The sequence below is a fragment of the Diadema antillarum genome, unplaced genomic scaffold (genome assembly GCF_040938485.1).
Source record: "Diadema antillarum isolate AM-2024a unplaced genomic scaffold, OU_Dant_1.0 seq00000338_RagTag, whole genome shotgun sequence".
Lineage (NCBI taxonomy): Eukaryota > Metazoa > Echinodermata > Echinoidea > Diadematoida > Diadematidae > Diadema > Diadema antillarum.
Genome location: NW_027271351.1, coordinates 338,801 through 353,948, shown reverse-complemented (window position 1 = coordinate 353,948; position 15,148 = coordinate 338,801). Strand labels below are relative to the sequence as shown.

General features: G+C 39.4%; 1 protein-coding gene across 1 annotated transcript; it reads right to left on the bottom strand.

Moving 5' to 3' along the window:
- Positions 1 to 6,050: 6,050 nt before the first annotated feature.
- LOC139730786 (uncharacterized) lies at positions 6,051 to 14,324 on the bottom strand. The gene is made up of 3 exons (XM_071641650.1): positions 14,276 to 14,324; positions 8,858 to 9,076; positions 6,051 to 7,786 (listed from the first exon to the last, which is right to left on the bottom strand). The coding sequence occupies exons 2-3, from the start codon at positions 9,055 to 9,057 to the stop codon at positions 7,384 to 7,386; spliced, it is 603 nt and encodes a 200-aa protein (XP_071497751.1). The 5' UTR covers positions 9,058 to 9,076; positions 14,276 to 14,324; the 3' UTR covers positions 6,051 to 7,383.
- Positions 14,325 to 15,148: the final 824 nt, after the last annotated feature.

Below are 15,148 nucleotides of genomic sequence, written 5' to 3'. Positions count from 1 at the left end.
TGATTGCAAAGAATGTTTCACGCTTTCATAGAGATATTTTTTGACAGCTTTTGTGTTAAAAGTAAGATGAAAATAAGGAGAGCTTCCGCTATATTTTCATTTCGATAAATGCACAGCCATGCAGTGTGAATAGCGAGGGACGTTCTAGTACAACGTAGTTGCAATTTAGATTTTTATTTTTAATTGCCTAAGGATTATGAACACTCGCGTAGATTTCTGCAGGAGATTACTTATTTTCAAGAGTTTACATTTTATCATATCTAGAAGGTATTTCTAAGCAAGTGGCCTGAATTATGAACACGTTTTGTTTGTAAATAGGAATTGGTTCTGATCTTCATCGTTGAAAGCTGATCGTGAAATTATAAGGTAACAGGTTGAAAATAATACAATTTTGCAGTCATTGTGGATACAACCTGGCCGAGACTACTGGTGTCACCATACCGTGGCAGGTGGTCATCTACGAAAACGCCCTCTTGTGTCTGAAAGAGCAATCAGCTATGGGCATCAGTTTCATGTCCTACTTGAATCATGTACAACAATAACAACAACACAAAACAAAACAAACACACGACATTCTCTTCGGATAAGAGACACTTATCATGTATTTCAACTTAATTGAAATCAAAAGTTTTAGATATGGAAGATATGGAACATGCGACTAGTTTCCGTCACCTTTACTATTATAAAACGAAATTGGGAGAAATGGAGGTACTTTGAATAGTTGACACATAGCCATGGCTACAGCTAAAGATTGTTGTTGATGTAGTGAAAAATCGCTTTCTTGCTCAGTTGATTTGCGACCAACCGTGTAGACGTCTTTCTTGGATGAGTGTGAGCTATAAAGAATTTGCTCATTCAATATTTCGTTCAGTGTGTTCCAGTCATCCTCACCGTCATTTTCGGGGTATTTTTTATTTTTTATTTTTATGTTCTATACAGGTCAATGTCCTCTGTGGTATAGATTACGATGAGCATTATCAATTGCCTGCAGATTGCTTATGTACCATGAAAGTTCCTCCCCCTTTTCCTCAATATACACACATAAAGTAGCCTACAAGCATATTTATGATTTCTGCCATGCGTTAATATCTGCTGTGTTCAGTAGATTCTATCAAATGTTCTTGTCTATGGCGTAAACAGAGCTTATATAGTTACTTGTAAATATTTTCAAGTGCCAGAAGCATACAAATTATTTTTCTGTCTCAAGTTAAAAAGAGTGTATAGGAGTTATGACTTATCTGGTGGCAAGTGTAAATGTGAAGAGTATATATTATAATATATATCAATAGATATGTGCGTGGAATATTGGTAGTGTTGTGTATGTTTATCATAAGATATCAAGCAGAAAGACAATATAAAAAGCGCAGAGAAAGTAGATTTTATTGCTGGCGAATAGCACAGATGAAATATTTCTTTGCCGTGAAGTTAAATGTGTATTTCTATATAGAGATTAAAAAGAAACACGTTATCAGTGACATCCATGTTGTTCTTTCTAATTCGTATACATAGATGTTACAAAAACGTTATGTTACTGCCAAAAGTATCCCTTTGAGAAAGGTAAGGCAGTATCCATAATTGTTGGAAAAAGGTGTAAAATACAGCCTGACTTATCTAATACAAAATTAATGATAAAAAATGCAATGTACACTTTAGCTATCAAAACATAAGTGGTATAAGAGCAGCTCATTCCAAAATCAACTGTGAAGCAAAGTTAAGTATACACGTTATATTTATATAGTTGAACAACAAGAAAAAAAAAAGTTTGTTCAATGTTACCAGATTTGAAAAGTGTACAGTGCATTCCATTTCAAACTTTTGAAATACTGGCGTGTTTAATACAATACATGGTAGTCTAAATATAGCAATTACTGATTGTATTAAACATCCCTACGTCCATCATACTCATTGTCATTTTTGGTACTGTAATTAAGTGTCTCATATATTACAAGGTTTTTTTTTTTTTTTTTGGTGTCAATGTCAACAAGCTAATTTCTGAGTTAGTACAAAACTCAACCTTGTTACAGTACTTTATTAAACTCGTACACGTCCCAGTAAAGCTCTGCATTGAAATGCATTCTGCCAAGCTTTTAATCATAAAACATAAATTCATATGATTATCATGTTCAAATTCGGATATCAGATGGCTTGTTCATAGGGCGAGTGACAATTATGTGCTTCAGGCTTACTTTCTCAGGAAAAACAAAATAATTGCAGGATATTCTTCTGTGTCATAAACACTAAAAAAAAAAATTAAAAAAATGCATCAAACAGAAGAACTCCTGAGTGTAACCCCCCCCCCCCAAAAAAAAAAGGCCTATGAAACAGCAATGGTCACTTTCTTATTTAGCTATTTATCTATATATTTATTTATTTATTTATCTATTTATTTATTTATGTATCTATTTGTTTATTTATTTATTCATTCGTTTATTCATTCATTTATTTCCCTATCTATCTATTCATTTATTTCTTCATTTCTTTATTTATTCATTGCAGGGGATGGGGGCATTTCAAGGACTATTTCTACAGATAAGTCACAAATGACATTGTTCAATATACTTGTTATGTGTATATACAGTATGTCACATGACTGGTTTTAGTGATGACGTAATTCTAGAACTGTGGCTACAATGCAAGTTGTTCGTGTTAATGCTGCTTGTGGTATGTGTCAATGTCTAGAGCCAGCTTGTGAATACGGAATAAATTCATTGCTGAATTCATCTTTAACTGTGTAAACTGTGTTCAGGTGTTCACGGCGTAAATTACAAATAAGCCAGTATGGGGTTCCACTTTGCGCATGAGCAGAAAAGGTCATTTGTACCAACAGGGCATGTCGGCTTTAAATTCACTGAGATAAGCATATGTGATGTACTGATTATTCAAAATAATCCTTATGAAGGTTGCTTGCAAGCACATCCACCTGACAGCACAAGAGGTATATATGGCAATATCAATAGAAAAAAAAATAATACATTCAATGCAAAATAATGAAATGGGTGCTTTCCAATGTGTTAAGACAGATCTTTTTGGTCACGTCTACAGAAGTTCATCCTCTGTTTCAGCATGATTGATCAATTCCATGAATTGTTTTGTCCAGAAAGCCTATACATGATGTTGCTTTGTAAACGAGTGATGTTGCTTCGTAAACGAGCGATGTGCCAAACCAACTGATAAAAAAACAGGTTATTTGTACCCATGTGCACATGAGCTCCGAACTGGCTTATTACAGCTACCATGTATTTCAGGCATATAGAAACTAGTAGCATAAAATACCAAGAAGCTGAGATTTTTCAAGGCACATAACATGTGGAGTATAGCTCCCCATCCAAGTCAAACTTGACTTGAAGAAAGACTACTGACTGCAATGACAGGCAATATATGGCAAAGTGTTGGGTCAAAGGTTACTGAAAACCTTCATCATACAGGCACCTTTATGATTCTGGACAGATGGCTAATCCATTCCTATCACGCCAACAGAGAAATTATGGAAAATAGTATAGTGTAGGCCCCTACACCTAAAAAAAGCAAGTAAAATATGGATTTGTATACACACACATACATACACACATACACTACTTTCACACAATGTACATGCATACAGGCACAGAGGCACAAAATGTATACAGATACATACATGAACTGTATACAAGAACAATACACACACACACACAAACACACAGTGTCGGAGGATTGGCGTCGACGTAGGGCAATGCTCAAATGCAAAAATGTGCCATACATGAATTGTGCACTTTTCATGTTTCCATCTGAGAATTTCCATCGACTCAAGTGGCAGATATTTGACTTAAAGGACAAGTTCACCTTAATATACATGGGGATAGTGTGAATGCAGCAATATCAGAACGCATCAGTGAAAGTTTCAGGAAAATCGGACTATCCGTTCAAAAGTTATAAATTTTTGAAGTTTCAGTGCCGCCGTCACTGGATGAGAAGATTACTACAGTTTGTGATGCCACATGCGTAGAATAATATAGAGAAAATAATGGAAAATTAAACATATTTTTCTCTTTTCTCACAAGATTACGTATGTTATGGTATAATCATGATATATGTAAGGCTCTTAGAAACTTGGCAGTAAGCACGGTAAAAGTGTAAATTATCATTATTATCATTATTATCAACATGAAAGAGCACATGAGTAGCCTCTTTCAGAATGCTGGGGAAACATTACCCTTGACATAGGCAGTTACAAGTTGAAGGAATTTGTACTCTTCTCACAGTACGAAATTTTGTGAAATTCTCTTAATATTTTCTTTATATCATTCTACGCATGTGACATCACAAGCTGTTGCAGTCTTCTAATCCAGCAGTGACTGCAAGGAAAATTTAAAAATTCATAACTTTTTAACAGATTGTCAGATTTTTCTCAAACTTTTACTTGAGTCGACTTACATGTAAGCAAGGTTAACTGTATTGGTTATATTGGGTATGAGTTTCAGAATTTATAGTGACTGGGATGAGGAATAGGAATGTTTTCAAAATCGCAAGGATGATGACATGGTAGCCTCACCATAGATTTGAATGAGTGGGGGCTCAACAAAGCAGAACAAAAGAAGATAGCATGCATAAGTTCTACATTAGGTGATTAAGCAAGCCGTATCATAATGGAATTACATTGCAATATTTCTGAAATATTGTATGTGAGCCTCCTATGTCATCATCCTTTGTTTGGTGTAATTTGTTTTGGGTTTTTCAGAGTATTAGTTTCTCCAATCAAGGACCATAATGGCCACAATAAATTCCACAAATCTTTACATGGAGCTGTCGATTTATGTACTACATAGTACATGATGTGAAAGTATGAAAATCGTCTGGAATTTCCCTTTAAAACTACTGACGCGGTGACTGCTTGCTTTCAAGTATTCAATGCTTCATTAGCTGTCACATAAAATTAACTAGAAATGTCGCTACAGCGACTGGTTATACCCCCGCCAAACAACATTTCATAAGCTTTGGTCAAAACAACATTTGATAAGCTTTGGTCAAAAAACCGAGGAAGTAGTTAAATCCGCAAGATCTTTCCTTGATCTTCTGCCATTAATATGCCGTTACCATGGCAACGTACTTTCGGGTACTGTCGAAAAATGCGTCTTGCACATCTACAACCAAAGGCACACATCTGTACCAAGTTTCATGGAAATTGGGCAAAAACTGAGGAAGTAGTTTGCAACACAAAATTTTCCATCATTTTGGCTCATAATATGTGAGCTGTTACCATGGCAACATACTTTTTGTCACTGTCAAGAAATGTGTCATGCTGACCTATATCCTAAGACAAACATTCAATATGAATTCCATGAGAATTGGAAGAACACTGATGAAGCAGTTTTGCCATGAAGCATTTTGCCCTATATTTTACCAATAACATGCCGTTACCATGGCAATGCACTTTTTGCCACTGCGGAAATATGTGTCTTGCACATTAACATATTCAGATGAACATCTGTACCTAATTTCATAAAAATTGATCAAAAACTGTGGGAGGAGTTCGCGACGCAAGATTTGTACCCATTTTTGCCCATAATATGCCGTTACCATGGCAACGTACTTTTGGGTACTGTCAAAAAATATGTCTTGCACATCTACAACCCAAGGCACACATCTGTGCCAAGTTTTATGGGAATCGGTTGAAAACTGAGGAAGTAGTTCGCGACGCAAGATTTGTACCCATTTTTGCCCATAATATGCCGTTACCATGGCAACGTACTTTTGGGTACTGTCAAAAAATATGTCTTGCACATCTACAACCCAAGGCACACATCTGTGCCAAGTTTTATGGGAATCGGTTGAAAACTGAGAAAGTAGTTCGCGACGCAAGATTTGCAATGGACCGACCGCCCGACCGACCGTCCGCTGATTCCTATATACCCCCTTCAAACTTCGTTTGGCGGGGGTATAATAAATTCAAAACCAAATCAAATCCTGAATAAACACACATCATCCCACAGGTCACTCATCACACATTAGCCAATCTTAAAAGAGAAATAAATAATACATAAGCTTAAACTAAAACATAATATTCAAAACTGGGCTTTAATTACCAACTTTACACCTTGCAACATAGAAAAAAAAAATCATGTTACAGGAATGTGGCCTCATTACAATGTGTTTGGCTGTAAATCCTAAATGTTCACAGTGCATGGTAGGAGCAGTGAGACTAAGACATAGAAAAATCTGAAAAATAAGACTGCTTGTTTAATCTTAAACACATACAAAAGACATCCCCTCATAATGCCAAACATCAATATTGATTTCGTGATTGGTTTTACTCTCTGCACATATGCTCATGTAAAATTCCCAGCTACTTGAATCAAAGAAGTGGTATTCACCAGCTAGTTGCAGTATATACATTTGACAGCAAGGTTGCCATAAGTGAAGTGCTGGACTTGCCAGATAAGATGGCTTAGGGTTATAGCGCAGAGTCAAGTTCTATTCTATCAAAAAATCAACTTCATCGAAGAGAGTTGTGCTGGTGTGTCTACCTTCTTGCAATGCAAAGTATGTTCAATTCACTTTCATTTAAGGCAGTGTGCATCTAGAGGAGGATGCTCTCGAAGCCAAGAAATCAGGACAAATATTTGGCTCTCTTGAGATAAGTTAGCAACATGGAACATTTCGTCCTTTTTCGTCCCTTTCTATACACTGTTAATTCACCAATTGATGAGCTAGCAGACTCAATCCCTGTGATTTTTGCATCATGACTAAGGCCCTATATCGTATCCAAAACTAACAACAACAAAAAGAAACAGAAATAAGGACGCCAACACACAAGGAGGAGAAATATTGTACACATTACATGATTGACTTCACTTGACATATGTGTCAGTTAAAATGTTACGACATGAACACTGCTATGAATTACTGAATAAATACATCACATACATGGCTTAAAAAGTTGCTTGCAATAATCTCTGGCCGTTTCCTTCCAAAGAGTATGGATTTTTGCAAACACTCAATATGAGGTTAGATTAATATATCACTATACAGTTCCTTACATCATTAACAGCTACAAGATTTAGGAGATTTTAGCAGGAAATTCATAAGGTACATTAATCAAACTCATTTGGACAGACACAGTGTGCTTGAAATAGCAGGGCAATGCGTGCCCTCGAGCAAATGGAGAAAACCAAATTCGCACATTTAAATTGCATACTTTGGGATGAATGAGTGAGGTTGAACAACTGACAAAACCTTTACTGATATTGACGGTTGTCGTTGTTGCTGATGTTGTAGCTGTTGCTATTGCTGTTGATGGGCAACCAGATGGGGATGGAAGCAACTCACGAGGTCAGACATGTCACTCATGATTACTTGACATTACTACACACACTCTCTTTCTCTCTCCACTTCAAAACAGACATAAACCTAATAATCCTCCCACTTCCTCTGAGGTCCCCCGCCTCTGGGTGAGAACTTCCCGCTGCCCCTTCTGTTCCAGTTGTCCTGCTGGTATCCCCCTCGGTAGCCCCCTCTGAAGCCGCCCCGACCCCCCCTGAATCCACCGGGACCTCCGCCATAGCCCTGGTTACCGTAGCCTTGATTGCCGTATCCCTGGTTGTAGCCACCACCGCCGTAGCCGCCCTGGTGGTAGCCGCCCCCGTAGCCGCCCCTGTTGTAGCCGCCTCCTCCCCATCCTCCGCCGCCGCGTTGCCTGTTGAAGTTCTCCTGCTGCCACCGCTGTCTGCCGTTGTTGCCATACCAGTCGTCTCGCCCGTCGAATGAACGCTTCATTCCCCGCCTGTTGTTGGGACCACCGCGCTGGAAGGGTCTGCAAAACGATACAGAAGCATTACAACTTCCACTATACATCCATCTCTTGTCTTGTCTCAAGTCATTAACATGCAATGGCTAGCTCAATATACTTAAAGCGGGTTTGACACTTTCTCCATACCACATAAACATAACAAAATCAGCTCAAAAGTAGTATCAGGTTAAAAGTGACTTTCTTTGTGATAAAGTACAATGGTTCCAAAACTAGAAGCCTCTTGATGGAAGTGCCATGCAAGTTCATCTAAGTCATCGGTACTTTGGAAAACTTTGCTTAAATTATCATACACAGAATTCACCCATTTAAATAATACAACTCAGTCAAAATCTGTTCTGAAAGGCTGCTTATAGGAAGGTGAAATATTCCTTCATCATATCATTACAAAATATCTCTCTCTAGCGTGCCTGAAAGGGCTTTGGATCAAAGGCCTCATACTTTAAATCAAGCAAGTGCTTATTCACTTTACTTGTGCAACAAGAAATATAAATTGCCCTGGCAAGCAGGCAAGTTGGTCTGTGGAATGTGTTTATTATGCAGATCAATAAGCCAATTCACAGTTGGCGCTCGTCTGCAATGACCTCTGGAACCACAGACTTTACAGAACATGGACTTATCTTTTAAGAGCACTTGAAAACAGCCAAGCAAAGATGGTAATTTACATGCAAGTGCTGCATGAAAGTCTTTTGTTTTTTGGTTGAAAAGAAAACCATTCACCTGGTTCATACATGAGTACTCATTACATAGTTTCCATGAAGACCTATCCAGTTTTCAAATTATATATCTCAGTTACAAGTCAATTTCAAGAGGTCTGCAATGACCTATATCTGCACATGCTCAGATGGTAACTGTGAACTGGTTTATTGTACAATCAACCCTTACTAATAACCCGTTGACACTCAGACTTGGACAGAAAACAAACATTTCCGCAAGTGTTCAATATATTGAACAAGCAACTACCCATTCATTTTTACTTGCTCAACATTGAATATCAGTTACCCCGAACAAGCAGGCATGCAGATGTGTTGCATCCTACATTACATGAGTTAGTGAGGGGTGAATTCATGCACCCACCTGTTGTTCAGCCTTGGTTTCATCACCACATAGTGGTTCAAGACAGGCGGCACCCGGGCTCCCTTGTTCATGTACTCCTGGAACACGTCATCCGCGTCAGAGAATCGGCCCGCAAAGAGCGCCTCGTAGTTGGCGAGCACTTCTTCGCTGACGGGCTCTGCGCCGGCCTTGGGGGTCTCTGTCGTCTCTGCTTCTGTCATCTTTGAGGATTTGGGTGTTCTGGACATCCGAAATCAGATTCACGATAAGTGAGAAAACATACAACATTACATTGTAAATGTCTTCACAAAATAGACACCTTGCCGTAATATATCTGCCATTTATCATTCACAAAGGTATACAAGTATACACTGTAAACATCACAGTTACACTATGTGGTTACAGGATAAGTGATTTGTATTGGGAATGATCCATTTCTACACATTGTATGTGTAAGTCTCTTCTTTCAAGCAAGGGTTAAAAAAAAGTAACAAAAATCCTCCACATACTGTATGGGCATGCAGTGTACAAGTTACAGGAAGTACCATGCCAATAGCATTAGATGTCTGTATATAGAGGTGCTCAAGATGGGGAGAGTGCCTTGTGAGATGGAGCCCACCTCATGAGTGGATTTCCCGGACTGAAATTGGAGCTTATGGCCTTTTTCACGGCATGAAATTTTCACATATTGCCACTGGCATCCAATGCATAAAGAGTCAAACCACCAGTTTTCAGGCACTTCAGCTTTCTGCAATACAAGATGTATTTGATTCAACTACAATAATACATACAAAATCACATCTACAACAATTCACTGTATGTATCTCAATGTTGATTTTGTTAAATGCATCATAGAATTTCACAAAATCCCTATACATGTATGTATCACCTTGATAATCCACCAGAATCCGTCTGGCCCCTCCAGAATTCAGACATGCTCTATGATCAATGTCATTGCGCATAAAAGGCTGTTGGAAAATGTGCCGCGCCATACCTTGTTGGCACAAGGTTGCATCGGGGACATTGAAGCGCCCATTGGTGTCCGAATTCTGGCGAGTCGGCACTTGCATTCAACCCCCGTACGTTTCGTCACTGCATCGGCACATACAGAGATTTTGTTTTTCTTTTGTGTTTTGGCGGATACCATCACACTCTGAGATTGCGATTTAGCAAAAAATCTCGCAACAGAACGGTGTTTTTCTTGATTTTTAGCACTTTTTGGGCGAACCCAATTCTTAACATTGGACTTTATTCACGTGCGTTTTGGTAAAGTTGCGCCGATTCTGTGTTTTTAACGGCGAAATATGGGATTTTGGATGGATTTTTGGAGGTGAGTAAGGGACTTTCCTGTTGTGAACGACAGTGCCAGAATGTAAAATGATGTTATCATATGCGTTTGTTGTGGCAACAGAATTTGCTGGCTTGTGAGCTAGTGATATTAGTGTCCAGGTTCTGGTAGGTGGCCAAAAACTTGTGGTTTTACTCGCTAGTGTAAACAAGAACTTTTGCATGCATTTTAATTTCGCGAATCTTGGCTCTCACAAAATTTGCAAAGTTAAAGTGTACGCGAACATTCATCGCTTAGACTTTTACAGTAAATTGTGAGTGAAACAAATTGCCAATAATATTCAAATTCAGCAGTCCAAGGGTTTGTATTTAGAGGCTATGCACAGCTACAATTCCAATGAATCTAAAATTACATTGAATACTAGAATCTATATAATGTGTTACTGTGGGTTAGTTTGCAAAATGGCTGTCCCCCCGCCTGGCCTTGTTTCAGATTCAGCTTCCCTAGAGGCTATATGAGATGATGTGATTGTGATGTCACTGACACTGCAATCCCAACTCTGAGTAGCTGACACTCTCTCTACATCCTTACTGCGACCAGCAGCCCCATACGCATAGTGTAATGGGGCTGCGGACTGTAGCATTCACGATCATGACAGGGTAGTATCGCGGATAAATATTAGCTTAAAATCGAAAAATTTCTTCAATTTGAAGACTTACCAGTGAAGTTGAAGTATTGACAACAGGCTTCGGGCAACGTTTGGTTCTGCCAATAGTCCCTTTCTGTTCGAATTGATGACTTAATGTGACTCAGTAAAGAGGAACCTGGGAGAGCTACACTGAATTGATGGCCAGCGCATGCCCACACATCACATATACACAAATTTCAAATCCATTGACCGGATAAGATGTCTGTGTGCACATGCGCTGGCCGTCAATTCAGTGTAGCTCTCCTAGGTTCCTCTCGACCGAGTCACATTACATATAAGTCATCAATTCGAACAGAAAGGGACTATTGGCAGAACCAAACGTTGCCCGAAGCCTGTTGTCAATACTTCAACTTCACTGGTAAGTCTTCAAATTGAAGAAATTTTTCGATTTTAAGTTGATATTTATCCGCGATTCTACTAGTACCCTGTCATGATCCTGAATGCTACAGTCCGCAGCCCCATTACGCTATGCGTACAGCTGTATGGGGCTGCTGGTCGCAGTTATCTATGTACATCCTATTCCTAGATCGAACGTTAGAGCTAACGACTACGTTAGACAGTCTACTTATACTTTCTTTTTTTGGCAGTGTATACAACCACATGCGTGTGTCTTTACCATCCAGCCACACGAGTGTGGTTGTAGCCATGGCCCAAGTCGCTGGATACAGCCACACTCGTGTGTATTAAATGTACAACTGTACATATCCACACACACGGCTGGAGAAGCTGATCGCCATGCGTGTCAAGCACATGAACACCACACAACCAGCAGACTAGCTTGCTCGCAAAGGCAAAGCGATGAAAGTACCTAACCTCATTTTCATACCTTCTAATATTGTTTTCTTACAAATATATTTTTCGCTCCATTTTCATCGTATTTGCGTGATACAATGGGTTTAGAATAAATAGCAATGTTACAACTGCCGCTAAATTTGGGGACTTCGGATTGACATCGCTAGACTGCTGGTGGTAGGCCCTACATCGTGACTTCGGGTGCTAGCGATCGCTCAGCGCAGCTAGCTGCAGCCAGCGCAGTTGTGCCGCCCGCCCCAGCAGGGACCCGCGCGCCGGCTGCCTGTGTACGCGGCAGAGAAAATGCACGTGTTGTGATGTTGATCGCGCAGCTCTGAGCGCAAGGCTCGCGGCGCTGCTCCTAGCTAGCTGCGCAATTTGCGAGTACCCGAACGAAGAACGACGCGATGCATAATCAATCGTAAATCAAAGTCCCAAAATATTGATTTTAAATTCATTATTTAAATTTATTTAAATTCATTATTATTATCAAATAAAGAAAATGAGAATAAAGTTTAAAATGAAAAAAGTGAATTTGTCTAGATTTATTAAATGAGGTTAATCTAGTAGGAGGTACATTCATCGCTTTGGGGTGGTACATCAGTCATCATATCAGTCCGGGAAACCCGCTCATGAGGACTGCTCCCCCGTACGAGGACTGCCCCGCCTCATGAGGACCCCCCGTACGCCTCATGAGGCCCCCGGGGGAAGGCCTCAAGAGGCCCCCTATTCACTTCTTATTCATCTCACATCTGACGTATAACTTTGCACGGTGATTTTTTTGTTACACACACATGTCCAATATCCATGATGAAAAGAAGAAAAAAAATCCTGTCCGTTTTTTTCTTCAAAAATCAAGTTTTAATCAACCGATGCAGAGCGCCCATCAAAACACGGGCGCCAGCGTGTTCGCACAATGCAAGACGGCCGCACCTGGCGGCCTGATCGGACTAAATATTTTCGGTGCTTTTTTTCTGCGGCTCTCACCTCTCCGCGCGCGAATCAGCCTCGTGAAGCTGAAGTCTGACATCTTTTTACACAAATTCGTAACGAGAAAAATAAAATCAGTACTAACCTGATCTTGTGCATATATTCCAAATTACTATTCGACACTGATAGAGTAAGTGGGTACTACACTACAGTTTCTTAGCAAACTAATCACTCATGAGCGGGTTTCCTGGACTGATATCGCGTACTGATGTGGCCACACACAGCGTGTTCCCCCACTACGGAATATACAGCTTCTCCGTGTGTGTGGATATGTACATTACACACGAGTGTGGCTGTATCGAGTGACTCAGGCCATGGCTACAACCACACTCGTGTGGCTGGATGGTAAAGACACACGTGTGTGGTTGTCTAGATATAGATCTACACTCATCATAACACTGCCTTTTTTTTTTTTTACCACAGAGACTCCAACTCTCCCGTTTTCGACGGGAGAACTCCCGCCGAAAACCCATTTTTGCACAATCTCCCGTTCTCCCGTTTGAGATTTGATTTCTCCCGCCCTGGCACTGTGTCTCCCGGTGGAAAGGCTTTCTTACTTATTTTTATCGTATGTTGAAAAAATAAGCCTTAGATAGCACCAGAGAACATCTAGAATCCTAGTAATTACTCAGTGCATCATTTCAAGGTGAAATGAATATGCATCAAACAGTTCATTTTCAATGTTTGCAATACTGTACGTAGTACAGTACTGTATCATTTTGTATACAATTACACGGCTGGCTTAGTTACAACTACTACCAGTCTAGTTTATATAGAATTGTGATTCGAATCACAGCATCATGGATGCCATATTCAGTGAGATAGAGGAAGAGGTGGGGTTTCAGTTTTTCCTTGTTTTTTTTCCCCATCGGCCGCATCGTCGATGTACATAATACTAGTAACATTGTAAATGAATATTCATGAACTCAGTGTGAAGACCTAATTGATGTGCATGATCAAGACATTATTATCATTATTATTATTATTTTGTAAGCGATTCAAGCAGCATTACTGGAACACATTTCTTCGGCGTATTAAGGGTACGGAAAAAAATGCCAGCAGCATGTTGTTGTTTTTATTTTTTTTTTTTTTTTTGGCGTGTATCATTCATTTATGAATATGAACTTCGCGCTTTGCACACATCAACTTGGAGTCTACCGTTTGCTAGGGGTTTCGGGCGGGAGAATCTCCAGATCAGAAGGTGCTTGGGGTTGGAGTCTCTGTTACCATGAATAATGATCATGATGATAATGAAATTACACACAGTCATACAAATAGACACTTGAAAGTTGAGTAGAAATCATACACTTGCTACTCGGTCAGTAGCCGAGTTATGGATCCCGATTGTGAGTGGACTCTTAATGATTTTTATCTGCCTGTAGAAGGTCTACATGTGTAGCAAGGAGCATGCATGTTGCACATACCTCATTTACACAGTCTAACACGTTACACGTGCTACGTGAAAAGCCAATGCTATAAAGTACAGCCGGTGCACAAAAGAGGTCTCCGATCTCCTCTCACGACATGCCTCATGATAAGAATTCTTAAGGAAAGATTGTGCATAAATGGGCAATCATACTGGAGAAACCCCAACAACAGCAAGTGTTCGAAAATTCGTTTAAAAAAAATGAGTTGTATGGTAACAACAATAGTTACTTACATACTATTTCACGTCGGACAAGGCCACGCTCCAGTTTGAGTTACAGGCGACAGATCAGACAGTAGCTAGAAATCCACACCATGCGCATATGCACGTCCAACGCATCGCCGGATTGTACACACACACACACACACACATGCACACAGGCTAGGCTTTTTCGATCCGTCAAATTCACTTGGTGGCGGCGTAGATGGCAGCACACTGCGACTCCGCTTTTATCCAATAGCTGGCGCTAGATCTACAGCAATTCAACGACGCCCAAAGGTGATGATGGCATGGATTGCATACACAATAATTTTCACATCATCTTTCAGCCGTCATCATAAAGATGAACATAATATTATTAATGTTTATCTACAAGTGATTTTGTTTCCATTCGCTTTGATAGCAAATTTCTTTATTACTGGTCAAAAATATTAATGGATTCTTTTTAAACATCTTACCATTATGCAGGTTTGTCTTTCATTTCCTATCATTTTTCATTCCTCCATAGCATTTTGAATTTCACTTCTTTGTGAATTTACAATATGCAGCCAAAATAGTGCCGTTTATGATTAATGTTATGCCATCATATCTTATTTAAAGCTTAAAGGATCTATGCAGTGGAATTGCATGGTGACATTATTTTGATTCATGATACTCTGATCATCAGTTATGTGGCCAAAAGATATCTAGATCTTGATCATGTGCGTCATATCTTATGATAACATTTCTAAAATTTTTCTTCAGATTACTTGGATACGTCCAAAAAAAAAAAAACCCAACCAAACAAAAAGCAACAACAGCTTCCGAAGCCAAATTCTGACTGTGACATCATCTGTCAATCATTGCTGAAGTACCGAGATGATTGACAAAAGACATTCGAATGTGCCT

Bases quoted from the DNA above. Each gene is read 5' to 3' on its own strand.
- LOC139730786 (XM_071641650.1), bottom strand. From the start codon at position 9,057: ATGACAGAAGCAGAGACGACAGAGACCCCCAAGGCCGGCGCAGAGCCC. The intron at 7,787-8,857 runs GTGGGTGCATGA...ATCGTTTTGCAG, and splicing joins AAACCAAGGCTGAACAACAG to ACCCTTCCAGCGCGGTGGTC.